The 27,783-nt window shown below is 38.8% G+C and overlaps 1 protein-coding gene across 2 annotated transcripts in view; it reads right to left on the bottom strand.

Moving 5' to 3' along the window:
* The window catches only part of COL9A1 (collagen type IX alpha 1 chain), a 65,171-nt gene extending 37,903 nt beyond the window's left edge, over nucleotides 1–27,268 (bottom strand). The window contains exons 1-12 of one of the 2 annotated variants that reach the window (XM_038176103.2): nucleotides 27,069–27,268; nucleotides 26,673–26,746; nucleotides 25,193–25,270; nucleotides 24,917–25,049; nucleotides 18,507–18,903; nucleotides 9,632–9,709; nucleotides 8,946–8,966; nucleotides 7,960–8,034; nucleotides 7,364–7,399; nucleotides 7,193–7,255; nucleotides 3,198–3,251; nucleotides 2,581–2,616 (exon numbers count right to left, since the gene is read on the bottom strand). In XM_038176103.2, the coding sequence (XP_038032031.1) occupies nucleotides 2,581–2,616; nucleotides 3,198–3,251; nucleotides 7,193–7,255; nucleotides 7,364–7,399; nucleotides 7,960–8,034; nucleotides 8,946–8,966; nucleotides 9,632–9,709; nucleotides 18,507–18,903; nucleotides 24,917–25,049; nucleotides 25,193–25,270; nucleotides 26,673–26,746; nucleotides 27,069–27,082 (1,059 nt within the window). In that variant the 5' untranslated portion in view covers nucleotides 27,083–27,268. Of the gene's footprint in view, nucleotides 1–2,580; nucleotides 2,617–3,197; nucleotides 3,252–7,192; nucleotides 7,256–7,363; nucleotides 7,400–7,959; nucleotides 8,035–8,945; nucleotides 8,967–9,008; nucleotides 9,174–9,631; nucleotides 9,710–18,506; nucleotides 18,904–24,916; nucleotides 25,050–25,192; nucleotides 25,271–26,672; nucleotides 26,747–27,068 lie in introns of those variants that run through there. The other variant, XM_072036308.1, reaches the window with a different exon arrangement.
* Nucleotides 27,269–27,783: the final 515 nt, after the last annotated feature.

Here is a 27,783-nt window from a genome sequence, read left to right as displayed (position 1 = left end):
AAAAACTGTGATAATCATTTATAACTAATGAATGTTGCAGCCAAGGCTTCTGATTTTCTGTTTGCACCTAGCAATTTAGCAATGTAAGCAGTTTATTTTTGTCAGAAACGAGGGCTTTGGATAACCATCCAAAGACAGACTACTCTACTTGCAAAAGGCCACTGACTGAATTCAAAGCAAAGCATAATTACAGCTAAACACTCAATTAATCATGTAGCCAGTATGCGGCCTCAGAAGTGTGCTCACTATGTTTCTAGTAAATGAGGTCTCAGATCAAGCCAAAGACCTGTGAAGGTTAAACAGCCTCACCACTTTGCATTTGTGGTGATAGCTTCTCAAAATGTGTCTGAGAATTGGAACCACCATACTCCAGAACTTCCACTCCTCCACTCCTACCTCCTCCTCTTTTATGTGTGGATGTGGGAGGGTCATTAGCACAAATTAAGTTTAAATATTAAATTTAAATCTCATTAAAGGCAACCTGACTGGCATTAGCCATTTTGAAAAAGAGTTCACTAGCTGCTCTATTTCTTCAGCAGCTTAAAGCCATTCATCAAAATGAAAGCCCATATAAAAGGATTTCCCTAAGATTTATTTTGAGCATTAATCTTTCCATATGGATTCAGCATTTACAAGCTAACAACCAAGGAGCCAGAAAATCAAACACTAGGCTCCTTCCTAAAATCTGAGGTCTACAAATTAACCTTAACCTTAATCATTACAAGGGCAATGACAGGTTCCAGTACTATTATGAGGTGGCCAAGTATATCCACCTTTTCTTTACCTTTAAATAACTACCAGTTTTTGACTCAGCATCACAAATATTCCTGCAAATTCACTTTTAAACACAATGCCCAGTTGCTTATTTAACAGAAGCAGAACATCTCCAAAGGCAATCCCTACTGATAGTCACTGAAGCGTGTCACCAGTCTCGGGTCAAAGGTTGCTACACTTCCAACAACAGTCCAAAATCTCCTCAGACTTCTTGTTTTTACAGCATTAAAACATGGTCACCTGAATCAAGTCAGTGCTATTCTGAGTGGAATCAGCATTCACTTTGACAAGCTGGTCCAGTTTGCTGCTTTCCCATAGTAACATCTCTGCTTCTAAGTTGAAGAACTTAGCTTGACCCTCTTTGTGAATATTTCATATAACCAATTTTTCTGAAGGCTCTTAATTTATTCCATCTCACATTGGTCTGTTTATGATAAGATAAAATAATGCATATTTTCCCCAAGTGATTTTTAATCAAGTCAAGCAGATTTTTACTACAGTATTTAATCTCTAATTCATTAATTCACTTTATAATTCCCCAATTTTTTTCTTATCTAGTAGTCATTTTTATGTATAATTTTTTCCATATCATCTGAGTAACAAATGTGAGAGAGTTAACCTCTCTCTTCTTTCCAGCTACCTACTTATTTTAAAAAATATTGCAAATGACACAGAAATAGTTTCCTCAACCATTTGACAGGAAAAAAAAAAAAAAAGAAAAATCAAGCCATTCAGTCTACCCAGAATCTACCTCAGTTTTGCTACTTTCTGTGACTAAATTTAGCTTATCTGTTGAGCCTAGCCATTATAAAGGTATTACCTATTTAAATCTGGCTTCATATTTTCAGGCAAGAAATAGCATTCATGAAAATCAAATGCAAATGTCCACATAGGATGATTCATCTTAAGTCTGAGCATGTCTATAAGGTAACCTCTTCAGGAACATTTCAGTTTCCTCTATGGACAAATATCAAAATGATTTTGTAATATAAATTTAACAAAAGTTAATGGGGTAGGGTCAAAAATAAAGATACGGTCAAAGATAAAGAATTTCATGAAAAGAAGAGCTGTACTGGAATACAATGCCTCTTTTATGTAATTCCAACAATTTCTCTAAAAGGAATCTAGTTCTTAATTAAGTTTTAATTATATATAGACCTATTACAATTCTATACCACTAATGTTCTTCCCGTACTCATTTTCCTAGAGGTTTTCCTGGTTTCCTGTATAACCTAGATTTCTACATACCAACTAGCATTTGCTTCTCTAAACCTGTAAATTTCCTAGAATTCACAATTCTTTACAGGCCCCCCAAATCAATGTTAAATCCATCTGCATGTCAACCTGCCCAGTATTCTTTGCATGTCCTCTCTCATTTTTCATCTTATTTGCATACAGAACAGTACAGAAAGTCATATACAGCATTTGCACTTGAGTAAAACTATTTAAACATATGGTGAGGAGCTGAAACAGGAATGACTGTACGTAGACTAATTTATCCCAATAAAATATGGGCTACCTTGTTTTTACAGCACTTTCACAAGTGGATAGAAACCAACAGTATCTACGCTTCCAAAACCTGTGACCACATCACAGACAGGCTTTTCTTTTCTCCAGCATACAAAACAAATGTGTTTTCTATGGTAATATCTGCACATTTTGATACAATGACAAAAGATTCCTCAACATGCTACTTCATTATCCTGTGAGTTCTTTGAAACCTCAGATATAGTCTACTGATCAGAATCCCTCATACTGATAGTGAAGGTCTAAAAAGCCTCTTCATACAGTAAATGTATGGCTTACCGGAAGTCCACGAGCACCTGGCAGTCCTGGCTCACCCTTGAAAAAATGGAGTTTTGCAGAGACATTAGCACAAAGTTTTGTATACAACATACAGCTCTTGTCTTTTGGAAGGTATTATTTAGTGAACATGTTCTGCAAGTATTATTCACTTAATGCTACAGTAGTTTCAATGAGACATGACATAAAGGAGACTCTCAATATTAAAAGGATACACCCTCGGGGGTTTTTTTTCCCCTCAAAAAAGAATCAAACACACTAGTTACTCTGACTTCTGATGTATATTTCATTTGTCTGATTGCTGATGAAGTTAAATTTCACTGTTCTTGTTCCCACTGCATACAATTATGAAATGATTACAATTCAACAAGAGGTGAAGAGCTTCACCACTATTTATGATGCTCAGTCTTAACGTTACCAATATAACATCACCATTCCCTTACTGCTGACTGAGGGAATGGAAGTTGCTTTGTAGTATGGAATAAGGAACTAATAGGACCGTGTTCTACAGATATTTTAATATTATAGGAAAGGCTGCAGCATTTCATTAGTTGCATAGATACAAACAAAATCCTGCTAAAATGCCTGTCCCATAATTTCACATATAATTTTGTTCTTACCTTCTGTCCTTTTGGTCCTGTGGGTCCTTGTGATCCATCAGGGCCTGTGAATCCCTTTGAAAAGTATGGATAAAATGTTAATTTAAAGGCTACTTGAGCTTTTCTTAATCACAACTGGAAACATTCTAAACCATAGCATAATGAAGCTGAGTAACTGCAGCAGACTTCCAATTCAAATGCCTATTTACATGTAGAAATAGAACTAAGATTCAATATTAATTTACATTTAAACACTAACCAAATTCAAAGTACTAGCTTCTGGTGACCAATATCAGTGCTTGTGATATATGTCTTCCAAAAATTCTTGTTAAATTTCAATTAACTTATCACACAAACTCAAATGATCATATTTTGTCCTGATGGAAGATTGATGAATTTAGTTTGTTGCTTATGTTAAAAACAACAACCGTCCGAGCTTTCCATTTCAAATAAATTGTTCATAATTACAAACTGGAAGAAGCGCCAAAGCTCTCAAAAGGGTAAGCAGGTATCTGAAATTACTCAAGGAAGACTGGTTTTGTAGAAGCCTTTTTTCTGCCCTTTCTACACATATGCACTTCACTAGGAATTAAAATAAATTGTCAGACTCTCTGTAAGTATATATTAGTAAAACCAATTTATAGAGACACACATATTGAGATTCTGAATAACTTCATTAGACATTTTGGTTGAGTTGTAACTTCAGAGAGGAGGCTTAGGGGAGACCTTATTGCTCTCTACAACCACCTGAAAGGAAGGTGTGGGGAGTTGGTTCATCTTCTCACAGATAACTAATGATAGAACTAGAGGCAATGGCTTTAAATTGCACCAGGGGAGGTTAAGGTTGGAAACGAGGAGACATTTCTTCTCAGAAAGAGCAGTCAGGCATTGGAACAGGTTGCCCAGGGAGGTGGTGGAGTCAGCATCCCGGGGGTGTTCAAGGAAAGGCTGGATGTGGTGCTTAGGGACATGTTTTAGTGGGTGACAGTAGTGGTAGGGGGATGGTTGGACCAGATGATCTTGTAGGTCTTTTCCAACCTTAAGGACTCTGTGAATCGGGAGGCAACGACTTAATGAAAATCAGTCTTGACTACCCTAAAATAAAATATTCTTCATGGTTTTAATTGATGTGTCCGATTTAAAAGTAAGAAGCTACAATCACTTGGAGTCAGAGGGCTCACACTGTACACTTGCAGGACAGCTGTATGGACTAGTTAGGACCTTGGCTGATTATGGAAAGAGTTAGACCAGAGAACAGAGACAAACCAGCACTGTGACAGTCATAAAGTGATGCAAATGCATTTCCTGAACCATATATATTTCTGTGTATCATATATGTTATATGTACTTCATATATATACTTCTGTTTATCTTTTCCTCTTTTTCCATGATTAACATACTAAAACACTAATTCGTGACGAAGAAAGCATCAGTACAGTTCAGTATTGGAATCAGAGGTCACCCCAAATAAAGTTTTTCCTCTACTTCTTGTCAGCCATTAATGAAGGACTGACATCTATTTTTCAGCTCTTCTTCCTCAGGCTCACAGCTTCACTGCGGCAGCATCTGCCATGCCCTCACTCTAAAGATCACATTAGTTTACACCATTAGTCACCATTCCCTGTAATTCAGTCCTGAGGGAAACGACACTCCCCAACTTTCTGATAGCCACATAAGGCAATCAGGCATAACTGAATCACAAACATTCACCTCTTGGGAAAAAGAGGTTACAGAGACTGCCTTGTCTACATAAACCAGAACAGGCTTATATTAACCACTCTGAACAAAAAGTCAACAAAGCTGCCAGGCTGGATTTGAAGTTAGTCTTTGAACCGTTCTTGTTTATCTGGCTAAAATTAAAAAGTCATCATGATATTATAACTGCAAATTCATTTGGAGTTCTTCTGTTTTCTTTTGTTTCCAACATTTTAATCAGCTTATGTGGCCGAGAAATTTCCAGAAATCTGTAAGAAAAGTCTTGCTTTTATGTTTGTCCAATACTTTCCTTTTTGGTGCACATCCAGCAATTCTTTGTTCACCCAAAGGGATGTTTTCTCTGATAATTTTCTTTCTAGAGCTTATATGACCATTACAGGCAATTACTGTACAATATCTTTACTCGGTCTATTAAACCTGACACTGAAATAGTTTGTGAAAGAAAAACAAGAATTTAAGTCAGAACTGCCTCACCAATTAAAAATGGAAGAAAGAACTAATAAATCTAAAACCCAATTAAAAGTTGAATGCACAGCAGGAATACAATGAGCTCCCATGTCTTATCTTCAACTGAAAATAATAGAAAAAAATAGGCTTAACATTTCAGAATACGCTATTTTAGTATTAGTTTCATTCATCCACTAATATGAGGAAACATGGAAGTGCAAATAAATATTAAAAGCTAAGCTGGGTTTTACAAGTCCTGTTTCTCTTGGTCGTGTTACCATGAATCCTGGCTAGGAAAAGAAAATCACAACTAATGTGAAAATTTTAAGAGAATCAGTTTTGAAAATCTGCTTATGGGTTTTTGACATGTAAATTGGGTTGTGCCCTGTATTTCTCTCTCTCACAAAGAAAAAAAAATTAAAAAAAAAAAAATGAAGTACTGAAAATAATGGGAGCATTGGCAAGCCCATTTCCACTTAGTCTTGAAATTTGAAGTCTAACCAAAGACTGTTTCAGGTTCGTGTCCAATTACCACCTTTTCCAAAAATAATACTAATAAATTAAAAACTTAGCTGCAGTGTTGTAATCTTCAACAAATATAAGGTGCTTTAATTTATATCAACTGTAATATTACATAATATACTAATATGCTATTATCTATGCTACACTGTAGATCTATGAAATCTAGCTGTAGATCTATAAAATCTATACTTCTATATAATCTTTATTTTTTGTTTGAAATTGTGTAAGTATTCTATGTAAGTTACATGTCAGTTTGCCTGCACCCTGGCATACAATCTAAGTAACAATGTAAGTCTTGCTTAACAGAGGTGTTTTTATTGCCACTAAGGTATTCAATGGATACAACTAACAGACCATCAGCATTAGGTGAATCTTGAACCTTTATTCTCCTGTTATTTTCCACAGAGAAAGAAAGATACATTAGATTTTTTCCAGAACAGCTACATGAAAATCAGTTTCTCCTCAGAAACTGAGATGTTCCAATTTATGCTTCAATTTGTTAAAAAATAGATAACCATTCGCTTTAGCATCAAGCGAAATGTTGTTTTATTCTTTCCCATTTTCTCTGTTTTAGGGAATTGCAGACAAATGAGCCCTAAAATTACAGAAACCACACACTGTGCACACCCCTCTGGCACTGAGTGCCAATGGCCTATGGTCACCCAGTGGTCACTATTGAGGGCAGAGCCACAGGTGTTCCGTGCCGGCTGCCCCATGTCAGTTGCCCCACATGCAGGAGTGGGTCTCGCCTCCGTGCCCTGTGCTGCCTCTGGAGCTGCCCTGGCCAGGGACTGGATCCTCCCCTTGCCCTCGTTGCCCTGCTCTGCATCTCCCAAGGGAGCAGGGTGCTGACCTGAGACTGCTTCCAGAGGTGGCTGCTTCCCCCACATGTGGGGATAAGCTACAGCCTAGAAAGGTGTGCTGCTACAGAGACTCCCCTACTTGTCCATCACTGAGCTCCCTTGCTCTCATTGTTTCCCTGGGGCAGGAGAAGGAGGGCACCATGCTGCTTCACTCAAGCCTGCAGCACAGCCTCCTGCCTCCAGCAGCACTGACCAGGGCCCTTTCCTCAGTAGGGTGGCAGCACCCAACACTGTTCGTTGGCTGCTTCTCCCCCTGGCAGGGGGGACACAGAGTTGTGTTCCTTCAAGAGAGCACATTTTGGCTTGGAGAAAAGTCCCCCTCCCCCATGCATGCTGCTGGCACTCAGCTGGCAGCTGTGAGGAAGCCAGAGACCTCAAAAGAAGGTCATACTCCTACAGAAATAGATTAAAACCAAGTATTTTTCTTAAATTAAAAAAAAAAAAATCCAGAAAGTCAAGCATACTCACATCAGCTCCTGGCTCTCCAGGCAGGCCAGGGGATCCAGCCTTGCCTGCATCCCCATCCGGACCCTTCAGAATTTAAAAGGAGAGTTATGCATATTTCATCTACAGAAGCAGAAACAAAACTTTTTACATCTCTTCTTGAGAAGCAAATGCAAAGTAGCTGAAATCACTTACCGGTGGACCTGGGGGGCCATTAGGACCTCTCTCTCCCTAACAAGAAACAAAAGGAAAGGTATTAAACTTACAGGGACCTTTCATGGTCCCTAATGAGAAACCCTGATGTGCAGATTATTGGGAATAATCCCAAACTGATTCTCTTTGTAGAGAATGAATATAAACCCACATGATCTCTATTATAGACTAACAAGAATAATCACTCAAAGTTCTGACAGAAATTGAAGGAAAATACATAGTAGCTGCTATCATGAATAATGCCACAAATCCTTAGCAGGCTCTATTAAGAATGATACTAGGTAATTCCCTTTCAGATAAGAACTATAAAATCCTTACACCCTATTTAAGGCAAATAATCACATCATATGACCATAATTACATAAAATAAATCTCATAATTTTTATATCAGAGAGAATCTGAAAGGCTACCTCTTCCCCTCTCTCCATCCCCGTTTGCTAAAAAATGAGACCTGTCAGTTCCAGTGCAGATTTCCAGACAAATTCAAATTCCTTGGGGTCAAGCACTGGCAGTGAGGACAATGTAGGTACAGCTCGAGGTATCACCTATTTCCTAGGCAGGTCACAGGAAATACTTACATCAATGCCATCAATACCGGGAACTCCTGGTGGCCCTGGCGGACCAGGGGGGCCTGGTGGACCAGGGAGACCTCTCTGACAAGAAATAAAAAGAGGAGCAATTAGATCCTGGTAAACCTGTGAGAGCCAGTCAGGGGGGACCAGCACAACGAGATGGGCTTCTTTGGGTTAGTCAGGGGGTCACAGCAGCAATAGGGATCTGTGTCAGGACCCACAGGCCCTTTCCCATCTTAGCTTTCACGGTGATGGCCAGCAATGGTCCCCTCACAGGAGGAAGGGTGATGAGGTGTTAAACCCCCTCCCTGAGCCTGTCCACCCCTGCACCCCGCGATCCTTCACAGGTCCGGGCAAGGCAACAGCAGCTTGACTCCCTGACCCATCTGTGTGCTGATGGTAGGGTGGCAGGAAAAAACACAGTGAACTCTGCAAACCAAGCACTGAAACTCACTGAGCTATTCTAATTACTGAGAGAGCAAAAAGCAGACCGTCTTCCTGAGAGTTTGTGCTAAAGAAGAAACTTTTAAGCCAGCCCTTTCCCTACTTCACAGCAGGTTCAGCAGCTCCCCCTGTTTCTGCAGGATTACATTAGCATCCACAGAGGCTCCTGCAAGCACCAGGCTCCCAGGGGAGAGGTGGGAGGCACTGCCTGTGTGTGGAAGCTGAGAAAGGCTTTTATGGGCCTCCGTCCCTATAATGGGGGTCTCTGTTCTCCTCACAGCCAGCTCCAGCCCCCACAAAGGCTCTCTGTGAGCAGGAAGCCAGCCTGGGGCCCTGCTCCCCACAGTGCTGCTGCTCCGGCCGCCTTTCCTCCCCACACCAGTCTTTCCAGAAATAACCCAGCCCGTAGTATTTGTACGTGGAGGAGAAAAGGGTCAAAAGCCCTTCAGCAGGTCAGTGCCTGGGCATGACAGAGAGCAGCCTTCAGCCTCCTGTCACTCAGACTCCCTTCCCTTAGCTCACAACACCATCCCTTCCCTCCCACTTACCTCAATCACGGTCTGGCTTATCTGCAAGGGAGAAAAACATGGACAAAGTCAGAGGAAACTTACTTGAGCCAGGCAGAGGCAAATAATCTGCAGGAAGAGCCCCTGAGACAGGGGGCCTGGCACAGCCCAGGCCATGGTAGGAAGCACCCTGCTTGGGTGCCACAAGGCACCAAAACCCCAAATGCGTCCCTGCAGCCAAAAGGTAAGCCCAGCTGCAGGCACCCCTCACGGCTGCTTATTAAATGCCTGGGAGAGGGGGGTCGTGGGGATTGGAGGAGAGCTGAAGGCTGGGAAGGAGAGGATTGAATGACAGCAGTGCCTTTAACCCTTTGCCCTGCTTGCTGTTGCTTTGGGCACCTTCCCTCACCCCCTACCAAGTTTTTCCCTCCCTAAGGCTGCCAAGGAGTCTGCAAGGAGGTGGCAAAAATCTCCCCTCGCTGCAAGACACAGCTTTCAAAAGTCTCTGGCACGAGTGGCAAGTGAGGAAGAAAAGAAAGGAAGGAATGGAAGAGTTAAAATGAGGCTGCTGCTCATGTGGGGCTGGGTTTCTAAAGGCACCAAATTTCACACAGGTATGGTGAAAATAGACATCTCTGGACACAGAGGGGAAAAAAAGAGGCTCATGTGGGTTGGATGGACTTGGTGGCAGCCTGGCTTGGCAGTGCCAGGCTGGGAATACCGCTCACCCGGGCTGGGAGCTCGCCACAGCCTTCTCGCTGGGGTCGCAGGGGGTCGCAGTGAATCACCATCCACTGGATGTCAAACTGGTGGGGAAGACAAAACAACATTAAATCAGTCTGGGGGAACACACTTGACAAGGTTTTAATAGGGCGAGCACTGGTCAGCTAATGGTATGTTTTGAAAGGCAGGTATTAACAATAATAAGTGTGGGTGTAAGGGCACAGAGATGCAATTCAGCACAAGCCACTGGAGCGGTCGGGCTCAGCCTCTGGAGCTTACTCCAGAGCAGATCACCTCCCTGCATGCCTCCAGCCCCGAAATCTGAAGACATTTTATAGAGGAGGCATAAACCTGCAGAGGGATTTAAAGAGAGGTGAGATCCATCATTTATTTTTAAAGATGTTCCTATGAGCTCAGGCATTTTTCTCATATTATGCTATAGTGGTAGTTTTATTAAAGGACACACAGTCCCCAAAAGATTTTCTCTGACTGGATGGTTATGTCTATAAGGAGTGTGGTAGGTCTGAGGACAGAAACAGATGGTTCAAGTGTGAGTGGTTCAGAAAACTGGATTGTATGTACAGGAGCAACACTCTGCAATTAAGTTATATATATCTGTGAAATTTCACATCTTCTTTGAGTTTTCATTTGGCATTGGAAAATGACCCAGGATTAAGACAACCTCTTCTCAGAAACTGCCACCAAGTCTCTCTTGATGAGCATACGTAAATAAATATATATATATCTTCTGCAAATAACTCAAATACACATCTTCAGAGGTGTTATCATCTGATTTATAATGCATCAAGTGGAATTTTAAGTACCAAAAGCATATTACACTGTGCATAGTTATTATTTTCAAGTTTTAAAGTCTAGGATTGTTTTCACTCTCTATCATATATAGTACCAGCTTGATTTATGAGCCACTAATGAGTGATTTACCTGGGGGAAAAGAAAAATATTTTTTTCTTGTTGCAACATAGAATCCTGGTATAGAAAAGACTGTGATTTGTTTTTCTGAGAAACTGAAATAAAAGTGGGAGCAGCCAGGGGCTTCCATTTCTTATTTTTCTGCTTCTCTCAATCTTTCTTCTTATTCTATAGAGCTAAAGCAGCTTCCCACCACCTCTCCCACAACATAATATCTTAGTGTTTCCTGGCTGCCTCCTGTGCTCCTCTAAGATATCTCTTTGCTCTCTTCAATCCCAGCCTGTGACTAAAGCAGAAAGCAGACTGTCACTGAGACGCTTTCCTCTCCTGACACCTTCCTTACATTGACTTAGCTGCATGCTGACTGCTGTAGCTGAAAAAGGCTTTGAGTCTGAAGTCCTTTAAGATCTCTGCAAGACACCCACATGTCCACAAGTATATTTTTGTTATTCCTTTCACCTTCACTACTTCTCTGTTGCCACTCCTGAACTCCTTGCTATCACATCTCTGCTGTTCTATTTAGCAAAGCCATTCCAGTTTCCAGAGTGCTGCGAACAGCACAGAGGCAGTAGTTTCTTTTACCTGCAGTGTTATCTGACACCACTATCTGTCAGTCAATTCCTCATCTCCTTTATCCAGTTCTCATTTTAAAACCCTTCCCAATCCTTCATAATAGACATATAAAAGAATTGAACATATACTATAATTTCTTACTAATAGGCAGCAATACAATGATTCATAAAAAGGCATAAAAATGGGACCAAATGACCCCCAGATGATAATTTACTTCATACCATACCATTAAATCCTGAGTCTGCATTATTCACCCTGGGAGCTCATTTGCATAGGCAGAGAGGTCCACAATGCCTCTAGAGCAGTGCTGATAATCTATTTCTGATTTAAATAATAATCTGCTTCTGATTTAAATGGGGTGGGTATGGTTCTAAGTGACAATGTTTTCTTTGCCATTTTATCTGTTTAATGTTAAAGTAAAATGATATTGAGCATTATTTAATAATGCTAAAAATAAAATGTAATCCATTCAGTAGCCAGGAAATGCTAGAATTAAGGTTGCCTGTAAACGCTTCCTCTGCATGTAATCTGAAACTGTGATTCCACACTTCTTCCCTCAGAACTTTTGCCTCAGTTACCAGACCAAAGGAGCACAGCTGTGGAAATGGTTCATATACAGCAGAAACTGGAAGATTGGAAGTGAATATGGCAAAGTGTGATAGAAAAAGAAAGAATGGTTTTGTGACAAAGGCAGACACGCCACTGTGGATTGTACTCCTGCTTTTGCCTCATAATTCTTATATAGTGTTAATTTTTATTTTTATTTTTAATCAAAATAGCCAAATTAGACAGCAGTCTGCATTATGGGAGAAAAGGTTAGTAGCTTGAACTGAAGTATCTGGGTCCAGGTTATGCAAGAAGGCTGATCAGTAACAACTGTAACTGAAATCAATAGTCCTGAGCTGTCTTTGCAACTTATAAAGTGCTACAAAATTTGCAAACACTCTGAAAAATAGCTTTCAAAACATACTACCAGCAGCCAATACCTGCATCACCACATTGTTTTCTTTTGCCTTTTTTATATATAGATAATTGTTGTCTCTTTGTGTGTGTGTGTGGGGGGGGGGGCAGGGCAGGAGGGTTGTCTTCAGATTTTTTTGGCTTCCGCACTAAGGTAAGAAAGATGTGAGATGAGAAAATGCTAATTACTGGATTGGCCTAGGCTTTGATGAATGACTCTCTAAGTGCTAACATCCAAGTCTCAAGAGAATACTACTAGCATCTACATTTTTAAGTTTGAACCAAGTTTTTCAACTTTGTACAAAGTCAATATCAAAACAGAAAAATTGTTAATGAGATTTTAAAATGGGATTACTTGCTACAGTAGGAACTTGCTGTTAATGTCTCATATGCTTTCTTCCAACATTCTTGAATGGCCAAAGAGAAAACTGATCACTTTGTTTTGTTCAAGAAGGGGTTTGAACGGTAAGCATTAAGCAAAACTCTCATGAGATTAATAAACAAACAGAAATAAGTCTTAATAAAAGAGGCAGGCATCACATGCAGAATAAAATACTTAGCATTCTTTACAAAACACTGTGCCACAATGTGAATGTGAAAGCAGTTGTAATATTTTGAACATGCAGTTTTAATTTGACATATCTTAGTTCACAGTTGCATAGTCAGGCAGCACTAATTTATTTATTTATTTTTAACCATGGTTTCTTGCTAATTATTTTGCTTTGGGCTTTTTTAGAATCTAAAGGATGCCACAATTTTGAAGATGCCTGGAGTAGACGTTCTATAAAATCAGTACAAGGTGTTATTAAGGTTGAAATATAAGCACAATGTTCACAGAAATTAACCTTGGATAAACCAAGGGTAGTAATAAAGCAGAGTTATTAAAATTTAATCTTTTAAGACCCATAGGTGGTTATGACCCATAGGTCAATATCCTTGACATCCATTTTCCAAAATTCCCACAGGATTTCAGTTTCATTTTAAATTATTAACACAGATATAATTGGATTAGTTATGTCCATCAGTTCACTGTTTTGTCCTCTTAAGTTTGATGGAAATGCCCATAAATGCCCCAAGTTTTGCACATCTCAGTAGGAGAGCTATGCAATTCTGTTGTCTTATCAGTGCTTTAGATATGAAGGTTTAGTAAATTTAGTGAGACCAAAATATCTAGAGTACTACTTTCAGTATAGCAGCATAAGTCAACAGTGAAGCATTTAACAGTACCATAGGCTTTAAGAGAAATTGTGATGCTCCTCTGGGGGTAAATCAGAGCGTGTCTACAGCTGCCTTCTGGACTAGCTGGCTCCCTGTGTCCCGCTGGGTTACTGCTGCCTCAGGGATGATTCAAGGAAAAACAGCACTTTGGGGGAATTACAGTTCATCTAATTGATTTTCAGGTGGAGGTTTTGCTGTTTTTCATCGGTGATATCTGTTTGTTCTAAGGGAAGTCTGCTATCAACTGTTTTTCACATGTGTTAAGTGACCAGGAATAAGTGACATCTATTTAAACATATCTTATCCTGAGAGATTCCACAGAGTGAAAAAAAAGACATGATTTTTATTTTATTTTTTTTTACAATACATGGATATAATCCATGCAACAGTGTAAATTAATCCTTGTTCAACAAATATTGATAAGCAGTTTCATCTTACATGCTGCATAGGTAACTGCACTGAACTAGTCAACAGCATTAAATGTAAATTAAATAATGATGTAGGATCACTTCTAGCCAAGTGTTTAGTGACAATTATGAGAAAATCAGGGTAGTGCCTTTGAAATCACAGAAACTGAGGCAATTTACACCATCTCACAGCAATTAATATTTGAGCAGTAGGAAATGAATGCCCTTACCTTTTCTTAACAAACATGGAATTCAGGAGGTAAGTTCTTTTTCAGTTTTGAACTGATGATATATCTTGTATTGCTTAGAGTTTATAGTCGATTATTTGAATTACTTTTAGATAAAAAGAACTATTTTCTTTTTTATCTAAGAAAAGATAAAATGCAGCTGTAAACCCGTATAAAAATTTGCCCTCTATAAAACATTCCAGAAATCCTGGGATAAATCTTTGTAAAGACTCAAAGGCAAGCCAGTTTCTAACGGAACTCCATTACTCTCAGAGGCAATCACAGTAACAACAAGCCATAAAGAATCTCTTTTAAAATGACATGTATTATAGTGCACCTGTAAGAAGTTGACCTATTCTGCAAGATGAGCACTCATGGAATACTGAATAAATAAATAAATAAATAATAAGAGGAAAACCAGGAAACATAACTTATGTCCTTTAAAAATTGTTAACACTGGAAGTCATGTACTTTAACAATGCTTGGAAATAAATTAGAAATTGTGCATGGCACATATTAAATAACCAAGAGTGCTGAGATGTTTAAACTAAATATAGTCAAGCATATAGGATAAGCCTAGAATGTACCTAACCATAGATTTATTTACTCCATTTTAAGAGAAACCAAATACACAGGCCAAAACACAAACTTGTGCGGTATAAAAACACATTTTAAAGTTTCTAGTCCATCATCCTGTGATTCTTTATCATAATGCCAGAGCATATGGCTTTCCTAAATCTACGTTTTTATAGTATCAGGCTGGACCAACACCATTGACAGTTTTGACTTCAGAGTACAGGCCATGAACAAGCCATTTCTATCTAGTGAGTCTTATGTCAAGCCCACAGCACTTTCTGAATTAAAGTATATTTTTTGATGTCCAGACTTGGTTTAAAAATTTAACGTGATGCTTACATTCTTCCTTCCTTGGCAGTTTGTTCCAGTGCTTTTTGTCAAAAAATGTGGAACATATTCCTGTTTTAAGGCCTACCTTATGTAAAAGATTCTATTTTTCCCCAAAAATACATTAAATATGTTTGAATATTTCCATAAACATTTTAAAGGGGTAAACAAATATTTTGCATAATAAATGGTGAATTATAAGTGAAAAATAACATTTTGTCTTTTCATCCTTGAAGCAGTGTGACCAATACTTAATATTCTTCCAACCTCAAAGAGCTTCATACCAGTGCCTAATGGTGTAAGTGCTTAAACATAGATGAGACAGAAGTTAATGCTGGACACTCTTCCCTCACAAAATGTCTGAGGAGCCCAACCTATTCACTGCTCCTTGTTTGTATGCATCACTGGGGAAAAAAAAAAAAAGGGGGGGGGGAATCTCTGCAAAACACTGAAGAGGAAGGAGGATAAAATTCTAATTTTCTTCTGCTGCTTTTCCCAACTTCTTTAATCTTAGCCAAAACCATAGAATCACAGAACGGCTTGGGTTGGAAGGGTCCATTAAAGATTATTTAGTCCAACTCCTGTGTCATAGGCAGGTACACTTTCCACCAGACCAGGTTGCCCAAAGCCCCATCCAACCTGGCCTTAAACACCTCCAGGGATGGGGCATCCACATCTTCTCTGGGCACCTGTGCCAGGGCCTTACCACCATCATCATGAAAATGCCTTCCTAAATGTCTAATATGAGGCTACCCTCTTTCAGTCTGAAACCATTGCCCCTTGTACTGCCACTACAGGCCCTGGTTAAAAAAATAAAAATAATTTAAAAAAAAAAATCTCTGTCTTTCTTACAAGCCCCCTTACATATATATTGAAAGGCCGCAATGAGGTCTCCCCAGAGCCTTTTCTTCTCCAAGCTGAACAGCCCCAGCTCTTTCAACCTTTCTTCATAGGAGAGGTGCTCCAGCCCTTTGATTATCTTTGTGGCCCTCCTCTGGACTCACTCTAATAGGCCCATGTCCTTCTTGTGCTGGGGACCCCAGAGCAGAACGCAGCACTCCAGGCAGGGTCTCACAAGAGCAGAGCAGAGGGGGACAATCATCTCCCTCCACCTGCTGCCCTGCTTCTTTTGATGCAGCCTGGGATGCAGTTGGCTTTCTGGGCCACAAGTGTGCACTGCTGGCTCATGCCAAGCTTTTCATCCACCAGTACTCCCAATTCCTTCTCTGCAGGGCTGCCTTAATAAGTGTCAGCCAGAGCACCAATGAAGAATGGGTAGATATCCAAGTTCTTGCCAATGTCACCTTAATACTACATTTCTTTCAAAGTCTGTAGGCTGCCACTTCCAATCATTACTTCAGCACACAACAGGAACCCTCCTTGTTTTTAAAGGGATGTCTGTGTGTCTAGCTTGAGGGCATGGTTTACTGTAGCACTGCATACTGGGAGCTATAATCCATAATGCCTACATCCTTCTGTGCATTCAATCTAGATATCTTTCCAAAGAAGAATGTGGTATCAGAGTGGATTTTTTTTCATCCTAGTGTCATGCCTAGAATATGTAAACTTTTCATTATCCCATCCATCCATTCATCTACTCATAACCCTCAGAACAGTCAGCAAAACATGCAGCTAATCCTAACAGTATCAACTTCAGCATTACTGAAATGAAATTTTCAAAGATCAGTTTTTGTTCTCAACAGAATTGGTGTAACTTTTCACCTACTGATGTTTCCCAACCCACATCTAGAGAAACTTAACTAGGCAGCCACTTTCAGATATCTGTGGCAGCTTTCTCTCACCATTTTTCAAGTAAATCTGATTTCTATCTTGTGCAGTAGTGTTGCCTACACATACAGAAGTGACAAAGTATGAGAGGATACTTTTCTTGAGACATTTGGCCTTTGAAGTTCATTCAATTTTGGCAGATAGCATGAGATATAGGTAATGCAAGATTATATCTCACTTCATGCATTTTACTTCAAAGCTGATGCAAATCTGCAATGTAGTAGTATGAGAAATGGTTACAATATGTTAAGCATGTAATTCTCTTTTTGCCATTCAAGTCATTTTTAAATGAATGCCCTATACCTTACTATTCATTTTATATGTTTTTAAGGCACTTACAGAGGATCTTTGGGAAAGGAACAGGAAAATGTATGGAATTTTTCAGTTGTCTTTGCATTTTTTCAACAGTATTTTGAAACTATTTCCCTTTAATCTACAAAGTGAATGCCGAAAAATCCTTTCCAAAGTCTTAAATGTCATTTAATGCTACCATGGGACAAAATTCTCCTATTATTCAGCATAAAGTGCAGTATGACTCATTAGCTAAAAAAACACTGCCTGAGAAAAACACTTTTCACAGATGTCTAAAAGGTAAAATGCAGATGTGACAGCTACAAATTGTTTTCTGTCAGAAGTTATAGGTATGTCACTTTCTCTGTGTTTTATATTAATCACTCATCATGGAAACTAAATCAGATAACCAAATAATAAAGTCCCTGGGGTTTTTCAGATTCAGTTTTCTTGGTAGAAGGTCACAAAAGCATTCAATATTTTCTGTAGGTCAGCCCCAATGTTATTTTCTCCATCAAAACAACTCTCCCCAAAATATAGTAGCACAAAGAGGATATTTTTAACATTAAATCCTCTAACAGGATATAAAATAGAATTTCATTGCCTAGTGTTGCTACACAGAATAAAGGAACACTCTACAGTGAGTTTAGGTATCTAGTACAATGCACAAGGAAAGTTAATATCTAAGAAAAGGATTTGCAGAAGTCAGGATATGGGGATGGGATGTCCTGAGGTAGCCAGGAGAAGTATTGTGGAGCTGAGTGGGCTTTATGTCTCATCTCTGCTAGGCCCTTCACTTAGATTGGACCTGGACTCTGATATTATACTTCCAGGATATAGGATAGGAAGTATGCTAATGCATCCTATGGTGCCCATTAACAAGAACCCTCTTTAAGAATTAGCTGTCTACTCTGGGTCAGTCTTTTTGAAAAAAAATAAATAAATAAAAAAAATCAAGCTAATTAAAGAGAAAACAATTCTGTCATCAGGATCATACCAGGTAACACAATGATTGGAAGAGTTTCCTGAGGTATAAGATAGTGAAGATAAATCTCTGATTTAGCACCAGTGTAAACATACTTCTCTTACTTCTTGTGTGAACATCAGAGTTGAGCAAATAAGGACTCCCGTCAATCTCTTGCAGAAGATATTCCCTTTGTATTAACTATTTAAAATATTTATTCTGACAGAGACAGAACTAATTATCTCTTGCTGATGGTTGGTTCACACATAGGAGTGAAAGTTCCCAATTCTTGCTCTCTTTGGTGTGAGCTTGATCAAGTATGATCAAGCATATGATGCAAACAAGGGAACTCACAGCTGATATATCCAAACAGCAGAATCCACTGACAGAAGCGTGGGTGTCTAAAACATTTTACTGTTGAAACTTAGACATAACCTGGGTGATCCCTTACCTTCTAAAGGATATCTATATGTGCAAAATTTGAAAATCATAGTACTTACCTGCCAAGTGCTGCCTTTTCTGCTTTCAGGAAATATATGAAGATGCATTCCATGAAAAAGATTAAGTGTAAAGATCTTGTAAAACATTTTTTGTAGTAATTTAAGATTTTGATACTTACCGGAACTGAAATTTGAGGATTATTTTTAAGCTTTCCAAGCACAGCGAAGCCATCAACACTGATTTTCCCTTTTGGTTTTATGTTTAGGGTTTCTATTTTAATACAGTCAATGAAAAGTGTGACGCTGCTTGTTTCCACACTTATCATAAGCTTGTGCCATTGGGAATCGAACAAGAAAGGCAAGTGTAAAAATGATGCAGTTTGGAGAGTTCCATCCACTCCTTTATAAGAAAACTCGACACTTTTCATTGGACCATTAAGATTCACTCCAACTTGTTCTTTTCCTGAAGAATCCTGAATCTGCCATATAGTCCAGTATTTCTGAAGTGTGGGTCCACTCATCCGAAAAGTAGTAAGAAAGGAATACTCATCAGGCAATCCATTGGAATATATTGCACTGTGTAGGATCAAAATAGAGTAAATTTGTTGTATTTCTTCTGAAAACCTCCACATACCACAACAGAGTAATAAAAATCAGTTCCTCAGTGGAACATATTTTAAACATTCTTTTGTCATTCTTTTTATCTTCTACCTCAAGAGTCCCAAAATGACATACCTTTTTGAGTAATTGGTGTAACTGATGGCAAAATAAACTGGTTCAGAAACGTGGGTTCTTCTTCCTTCATCGTGAAGTATTTATGATAACCCTTTTGAAGTGTAATGGATCAAGCAACAGCAGGCTAGTACTTTACATTTAGAAAGTCTATCCTACAATCATGCTGTTTCTAATATTAGACTTACAAAATCAACTTAGTGTGACTTTCGATTGGTTAGGTAAATAGTGTAAAACTGTTTTTATTTTTGAAGACATAAGAATGTATTTAGCAAAGGCGTTTTCTTGTTCAGTCTGATAACAACCACTTTGTTAATGCATTAGCTATCACTTCAGCAGTAATCATACAACAGATCATTCACCGACAATCATGCAGACAGTAAGAACCTACATTAAAAATGCATTGTGTCCCATGGCACTGAACCACAAGCCTACAAGTAGCAGGGAAAGATATGCCACTTATGACATGTTTCATTGTTTTGTACTCCTATAACATCTGAGATTTGGAAACACAAACATGTACTACTAGCTGTATCACTGTTTCAAATAGAGATGCCATTTTTTAGCTCAAATGTGTCAGTGAAACCAGTAGAATATTTTTAAAAGATGCCTTTTCATATTCTATAGATGGTAAGATCACAGTGCCAGAATTGAGTTGACATTGACACATTGTTTGCCACATACCCACATTTAAGAATTTCACACACACACACAAAATGTATTTGACTAAAATTCTTAAGTATGGAGACGTGCAGGGCTTTTTTGTCACTAGCATTCATTAAAATAACTCCTTAGGCAAGTAGACATTTTGAACAAAGATTATTTTTGTGGGGCAGATCAATCCTATCTCAGCAGGAATTTAGCCATTAGCGAACCTCCAACCTGAGGCTGAGATAAAAAAGGGGAAAAAACGAAAAAAATAGTTCTTATTCTGTATCCTTGATGATTACTGAGTTGGTAAGAGCATACTTCACATTTCTTAGAGGCAATGTGTCCAAAGCTGTAGTACAATCATACTCCAGCAGGCGACGGCACAGTCTCACCAAGATTTCAAAAGGACTGGGAAAGCCTGGCAGCAGCAGCAGCTTCACCTTAATAATAAACCACCCGAACTGCTAGCGTCCCTGCTCCTTCCCCGTGAGCCTGGAGTCTGATATGTACTTCAGCTGCAGGGAAAGCTGGTGTATGAGGAACGGGGACACTTGGCTGGAAGATTATCTCCTTGCACAAGGCGCAGAGATATATGCAGGTGGGAGAGGGGGCTCCTTGCCAGCATCTTTAAGTTGTCTGCGCTTCACTGTGACTCATTTTGCTGGTGACTGCAGATGTAGTTGTCTGGCCCAGCTGGCTTTGTTTGTTGGGATTTTGTCTAGCTTATTGTGTTGTGTTTTGGTTTATATCTTGCCATCTTAAAAGCAAATGCCAGTGATGTGTGGACACTTTACCTTTCCTCATATTCTGAGCACTTTCCAGTGTTTACTGCTGTCCACAGTCCTTCCTTTTGTTAGGCTTCTAGCTTATGCAAAATATTTATATATATATATATATATATATATATATATATATTCCTGCTCTGCAAACACACTCCTTAACCCCTTTCTGATGCACATTAAACTTTGCTAAGCTCCTGATCCAGTCAACACATCCCTTATGGACCTCTGCATCCTTCTATAACATTTCTTAAACAAGTATTTCAGTCTCCTCTACCGCTAAAACCTTAGCTCAGCCAAGCCATTTATTTTTTCATTTGCTGAATCTCACTGTATGTTCTTGCACAACAGCTGTTTTTGCTACTATCCTATCAAAGGTATTATTTTTTTATTTTTAGGTAATTTTTAAACTAAATTCCATGTGACTTTCCACTTTCTGTTAAGTTCAGTGGCTCTGGGGGATCTGACACGCTAAGCCTTACAGCTAAAAGAAGCATTACTAATCCCAGATCCTCCGAAGAGAGACTTGCATTCCTTCTCTGCACAGATAAGTTTTACTCTCACAGTAACACTGCTGAAAATATTGCACAGATTCTCACCTCATCTGACCTACTGGGAAAAATAGATGAAAGAAAGGAAAAAAAAAAAAAAAAAGAGAGAGAGAACGAGAGAGAGAGAGAGAAATAGCTATAGTTTTTTTTTTTTTTAAAAAAAAAAAAAGCCATCATATGGGTCCTCCTTCTTACTCAGAAATTAAAACAGAAAAGAATTACTTTAACTTTTTTGAGTGTTATACAAAGAAGAGAAGCTGTGCAAGACTTTGTGACATTGGTAAAAGGAAATTAAAGTATAAGAAATACTTTATAAACAGTATACTTTATAAAACAGTAAAAAGTCAGCGCACAAACATGAACATTTATATTTAAAAACATAATAATAACAAATCAGAAGAGCCGCTGCCATTAGACAAACGACAAAATATCAGCATAACTAAACACAGTTTGACCAACACCAGAAACATACTCTGTGTGGGACTGTAACTGTGTAAGATTTATAATTTAAGTAAAGCAGAGACAGATTCTCATCTCTGTTACTCCCATGGTAATGAAAAGCAATCCCATTGGCTTTAGTCCTGCCAATGCATTTCAGTACACCGTTTTTCCCCATCTGTAATTCATCTAAGGAAACTTCTGAAACACCACTCTTTTATTTTCCTTTAGTTTCATAAATACCTAATAGTCTTATTATTCTGATAGCTTGAGTGCTTACCAGAAATATTTCTTTAAAATTTTAAGGCTGAGTTCTACAAAGCAGGCATCAATACAAACAAGAGGATTTGACTGAATAGTCAGTGGAAACACTAAATAGCGTCATTGCCTTCAAAATTCATTAAGAGCAGCAGAGTATTTTAAAGTGTTAACTACAGGCTTGAATACTGCAAAATAACCACCTGCTTTATTATGTTTCTTTAAGAGTTAGTTTCTTAGATAGGCTCCATTTCCCACTGTGATAACTTACTCCTTGCTAAATGAAGATTTTAGAAATGTTAGTGCAATCAACTAGAAACGTCTGTCGAAATCCCTCTGACCAACCTCATGGTAATGTAATGGTAATGCAGTACTGTATACCCACAGGTGTGGGTTCTTTTGCATCTGCACCTCCTGAAGCCCAGAATCACAGCTGACCTAGCAGGAACTATCCGGCAGACATTTAAAAAAAAAAAAAAAAAGGCAATAACAGTAGAAAACTAACTAACTAACTAAGCATTTTTAAAAGCAATTGTCCAAAGTCATTAGCCAGAAGCCATTTGCTAGGACTCATTACCCTTGGCTGGTCTTTATTCTTCAGAAACATCCAGGTCTGAGCTAATTATTTCTCTTATGAGCTAATTAGATTCTTAGTTGCCTTTTTTTTTTCTTTTCCATTATAGTGTCATCATCAATACCAATGGAGTGGTACTATGTAAGGTATCTTACATGTAATGCAAAAAGGAAAAGCACCCAAACAACTTTGGTGGCTGGATGTAGGAAAGCCAAACCTCCAGGCATTATTGCCAAAAGAAAAACCAGGAAATCAGCTTATGAAATTCTCTGGATATTCCAAGTTTACTGAAAATGCTTTGTAAACTTCTTATTTTCATTTTATAATTTCCCATCTTAGTGTTTTTCAAGTCATCTTTTAAAGTGGTCTACAGTACACAACTTCCCCCAGAACAAGCACTGTTCAAAAGGCAGTTTACATTTTTACATTGCTCTCCTTTCTGCAGAGAAGAGACTGCAGGCAAAGAGATATAGCTTGTAGATTCGTTGTCCACATCGATGCTACTAAGTTCAGTGTGCCCAGAACTGTTCTCTGATACTAAGTTCACTTGGCAAGAGAAAGTGCTTACTTAAAAGTACTGCTTACTTCCAAAACACAATGACCACCTACAACATGGTCTAAGGTCCATGATCTAATGCTAACTGCCAAGGCCAAGCAGTACCCAGGATTTTTTTAAAGAGTGTTAATTAGTATGGACCAAAACCATGTCAAGGTCTTGCACAAGATTTTAACAGTGTAGATGTTAATGTATGAATGCCCTGGAACATTCCCTGGCATTCATTTTTCCATGCAGGTGTTGACTTAGGGGCCTTGTGACATGAGACCGGCAATGGGATTCCCATTTGTGAAGTCAAAGGATTAAGACTTCATCCAGCACATAAAGGCAGCTAGCCTTTTTCCCCACTTAAAAACATATCGCAAGCATATTCCTTTGTTGTAAATTATTTTTTAAGCTTGTAATTAAAAAATATTACAATTATTACTTAAATTCTATAAACTCTATTCATTCTGGGACATACTTCTGAACCTTGGCAAGTAAGCTAAGCAGCAAAAAGACCAAGTTGCAATTTCATAGATTTTAAGGAAGCTATGCACACTTTTTAAAGCTAAGTCCTTCAGCTACTGTGTAAGCTAGTTCTACAGCAAAGACTGAATAAATATACTGAGCCACAGCCAGCTAACTGAGCTCTCATTCCCATGCCATAGCCACTGTAATATTGACTAATACAGGTTGGTGTAATGATCATATGCCAGCCTAAATTTTACTATTCCTGATACACGTTGAATGAACAGTGACAGGCAGGCCCTATGACAAATTAAAATTTCAGGTAAACTGTGAGCTAGCATTGCAGTGTGACAGCACAGCGCTGACTGAGGGTGCCAGTCAGCATCATGAATGTGGTAAATCCTTGATAATACAGCACCACACCAAGCCAACAAGCCCAGTGGCAGCAGTCAGCTCAGATGTCACAGCAACAAAGCTGGTATAGGCTTGATTAGAGATTATTTGTGTGTATCAAGCATATCACTAGAGCCATTTACAGCAATACATCTAAGCCTTCTTGAAAATATTATAGGTTTGATATCTCAGACTCTTTCTGAGATAAAATGCACAAGTTGAGAATATGAGCATCTACATTTTTTCATAAAATGAAGATCGCATTTTCTCTCTGTGTTTGGATTCATCTTTATGCACTAGCAGCCTTGATTTGCCACTGTGAGGGAAAGTAATTGAGTCCAATGCAACCACCCAGTTAAACTCAAAACTGGGTAACCTAATAGCTATAGAGTCAAAAGCCAGGGAAGACTGCAGCAAGCAAAACTTGTCAGTGATAGCTGATGTACAACAGAAATACTTTGCTCTCCAATTATTTCTACCTGAAACAGTAGTCCAATGAAGGCTATGCCAGTCAATTGCTAATTAAAGGAACTCTTAATGACATCAGGTGCTGGACCAGAATGCAGGGTTGCACAAGTTTGGCAAAGACTTCTCTACCCTGTTGTACTGTCTCTATTCCTTCACCTGCACCAAGCCTGGCTTCTAAAGAACTAACATAATTAGATTCCAAAATAGTGGCTCCTGTTGCAATTTGCCTGTGACACGCTAAATAATAGCTATCATCCTTTGTAGATTAAGTGATCATAAATCAGCCAGGAACATGCACGTAACAGTTATCCAAAAAAGCAAGCAAACAAACAAACAAACAAAAGTTTCAATTCTTGTCTCTGCAGCCTTTAAAGGATAAGGAAAATCTCTTTGTTTCAATGTTTTAAGAAAACTTTCATTATTGCCCTCTTGTTGTCTTTGCTTCACCTCTCTGCTTTTGGCCTCACTTTCTAGAGGTGAATATATTTCTTTCAGCAGACCTGCAGGAACCCTGAGCAATACCACTGGTAGAGGAACGTGGTTGTCCCCGAAATTGCTATTACAGAATCAACCTAGTCTGGTAGTGTGAATGGAAAAAAAAAGTGTATAGAAGTTGAACTCATCTTTCCCTTTCAAAAACTTTGCAAATGAGGTCATCTAACTACAGAGAGGATCTATTACTTAAATAATAAACTTGCAAAATGTTTATATTTTAAAATCAAGCAGCAAAGAAAATTACCTGGTTGGGATCCTGAAGTCTACATTGGGTCCCAATTTATAAGCCACTTGTAGAGCAGTGGAACCCACCACTCTCTGAATAACTCCTTGGGAAGCAGCTTTTTCTATTTGGAACTGAGAAATCAGGTCAAAGCCTACAAGAAAAAATATACATGCCCAAAATATAACTTTTATTTTAATTTAATTTCAGCATTGTACAGTGACAGAGCTGAATATAACCTGAATATTAGAGTTTCTGAACAGCAGCTATTTCCTGAAAAGGTCAGACGATACTTGCCTGGTAAGTCATCTTGGCCAATCCTAATTGTTGGACAGAGATCAGTTCTCCGACTAGCACCCAGGATGGCTGGTAGTCCTGCAAAAAGGGGTGAATTAGTTAACCATGTGTCTGCAGAGAGATCACCTTAAAAAATTAATTGAAGCAATTGTAAGAATTTTATGAATTAAATAGAACTATAAATATGTAAAGTGTACTTGGTAAAGCCAGAGGTCAAATAAAATAAATATCTGTTTCTAGGGAGCTACAAATTTCAAATGAGTCATTATTTGATATATTAGACCTTTACATGAGGGAGTTGTTATTCTTTTCTAGCAGAGTTATGGAGGAATAATTGTACCAGCATAAGAAGACCTGCAGTGTTAGGAGTTTTAGGTCTGGAATTTTTTCTGGTTTAAGCAAACTTAAAAAAAAAAAAAAAAAAAAAAAAAAAAAAAAAAAAAAGCCTGTTGCCCAAATCAATAGTGTTCCTAATCCAAAGGAAACTTAAACAAGCTTTATGCCAACTAAAGAGGCTGTTGAGGGGAGAAGGGGAGAAATTGTTGGCACTTCTTCCATCCTCTCTGGTATTCCAGGTGTTCCCACCATCCACTGGGCCACGTTTGATCAGAGAAAATCTGATTCATGAAATACATGGTAGGGGTAAGAAGGATTTACAGACTTTTTTTACTGATCTAAGCAAGAACGTGGAAGACATTTTTTTGAAGAAAGCAAATTTTAAAATGTAATTTTTCTGAATATTATCTGCCAAGAAGCCCCACAATGAAGTGGAGACCCAGCTGATTTCCCTAATTTAAGGAAGGAAGAAGAGAAAATAAACATTTATTCAAATAATTTCAGAATTCTGTGCAAGTCCAGTATCAGGTCAATATGGAAAATATTAGTAGAGTCTGGTTGGGGAAGAATGAAGAATGCAAGTTGGAAGGAGATACATTTCTAACCTACAGAGAGCCTCTTGTGTGCTGCAAGGGCTCAACCATAAATGTGGGTTTCCTTCTGACAACATAGGCTTAAAGGGAACATTCAAGCTGACATGTTACACCTTAGAAATAGCCTCATTCTATATTATTTGATGAGACTTATGGCAGACATCCAACCATTTATATTTTATTCCCAGCAAATAAAGTGGAACCAGTTTGTTGCCATATATAGCAGACTAATATCTAACTAGGAGCACTGAAAGATGGGGAGGAGAGGGAGGAGGGGGAATTTATGTCATGTTCCTACCACCCATATGCAGATTTTAATCTTTACCTTAAAAAATACATCTAACAGTGCATTTAAAATAATACACATAGCTCTCACTTTTTCCCCTCTTTCTCTATACATACATGGATACATACAGACACACACAGGTAGTTCTATCTTTCTGTTGTGATGGCTAGCTAGAGAGAATTTTAATTTTGAATAAGCTCAGAATAATTATTTTGACAATCAAAATTACGGAAAGATGAAAGGCGGATAAAGTCTGTCTCCTTACTTGATTGTTGCTGGATGGTAGCTGAGACGAAAGACCCCAGAAAACTACACACGTACAAGAAAGCTGTAATTTTCCTGTAAACAGAAAGCAAACTCCAGTATGAATGTATAGTTTCTGACAGATTCTGCTGTTGACTTTCTCCTCAGTCATGCATATTAAGTGTATAAAACCATGAGGTAAGAATTTACTAACAGACTTGACAAGACAATTTCTTTACACGAGAACTTTTTATCTTTGTCCTTATAATACAACATGCCTACAAACTCTTGCTATTACCATTTCTTTCGTATAACGCCGTCGCAAAAACAAACAACAAAGAAGGCAGTTGGCAAAGACAGCTTTAACTGTTCTAATCTCTTATTTACAGATTTCTCTAAATCCCACTTGTTCTCTTACCAGTTGCTTTTCATCTTCGCTGCTGCTTTTCTTCACTTCTCTCATGTGAATATTTGGTGTAGATATTCACACTCTCTGGTTCCCTGTCATTAGCCCTGTCAAGGAGAGTGTGAATGGGTGCAGACTGCTCCTTCTGCCCCATGCAGGACTCAGCAGGGAGGGAGGTGCAGCTGCTGGGTCGGTTTTAACCTTGCAAAGGGAAGGAGGTGGGGGCTGGACAGACGTGTGTCCTGGTGGGGTCTGAGGGCGGATCTCAGGAGCCAGCTGAGCACAAAGATGCCAAGAGAGCAAAGAAAAGGCTGCTGCTTATGCCAGCATCAGGGTAGAGAGATTAAGAAAATGTGAGTTAAGCGATGCCAGTCGCCGAATGGCAGGGTCTGCTGTTCAGCGAGGCAGATGAAAGAATTACATGTACCAAGGGATTTTTGAGAAAACTGGTGGCCCTGACACGGTGTTAAGGCTAAAAGCTTTCACGAGAAGAGACCACTCCTAGAAAGGAGATAGTTTTATTTCTCACTGACTTATTCATCTGACGGTCTCAGGAGAAGCCTAGCTCGAGATGTCCCAGCTGATCCCTCTGAATAAAACCAATTATTTAAAAGGGGTTTTATTGCTTAAACTTGAGCCTTTTTAAGGAACACATGTACACACAGGCACTACAAAGTAGACTCCTGTTCTTCAGTTGATAAAGCACTTGTTTTCCATAGACAATACA

The sequence above is a fragment of the Anas platyrhynchos genome, chromosome 3, assembly GCF_047663525.1.
Source record: "Anas platyrhynchos isolate ZD024472 breed Pekin duck chromosome 3, IASCAAS_PekinDuck_T2T, whole genome shotgun sequence".
Taxonomy (NCBI): domain Eukaryota; kingdom Metazoa; phylum Chordata; class Aves; order Anseriformes; family Anatidae; genus Anas; species Anas platyrhynchos.
The sequence above is the reverse complement of the archived record's forward strand: the minus strand, read 5'-3'. Positions and strand labels throughout refer to the sequence as shown.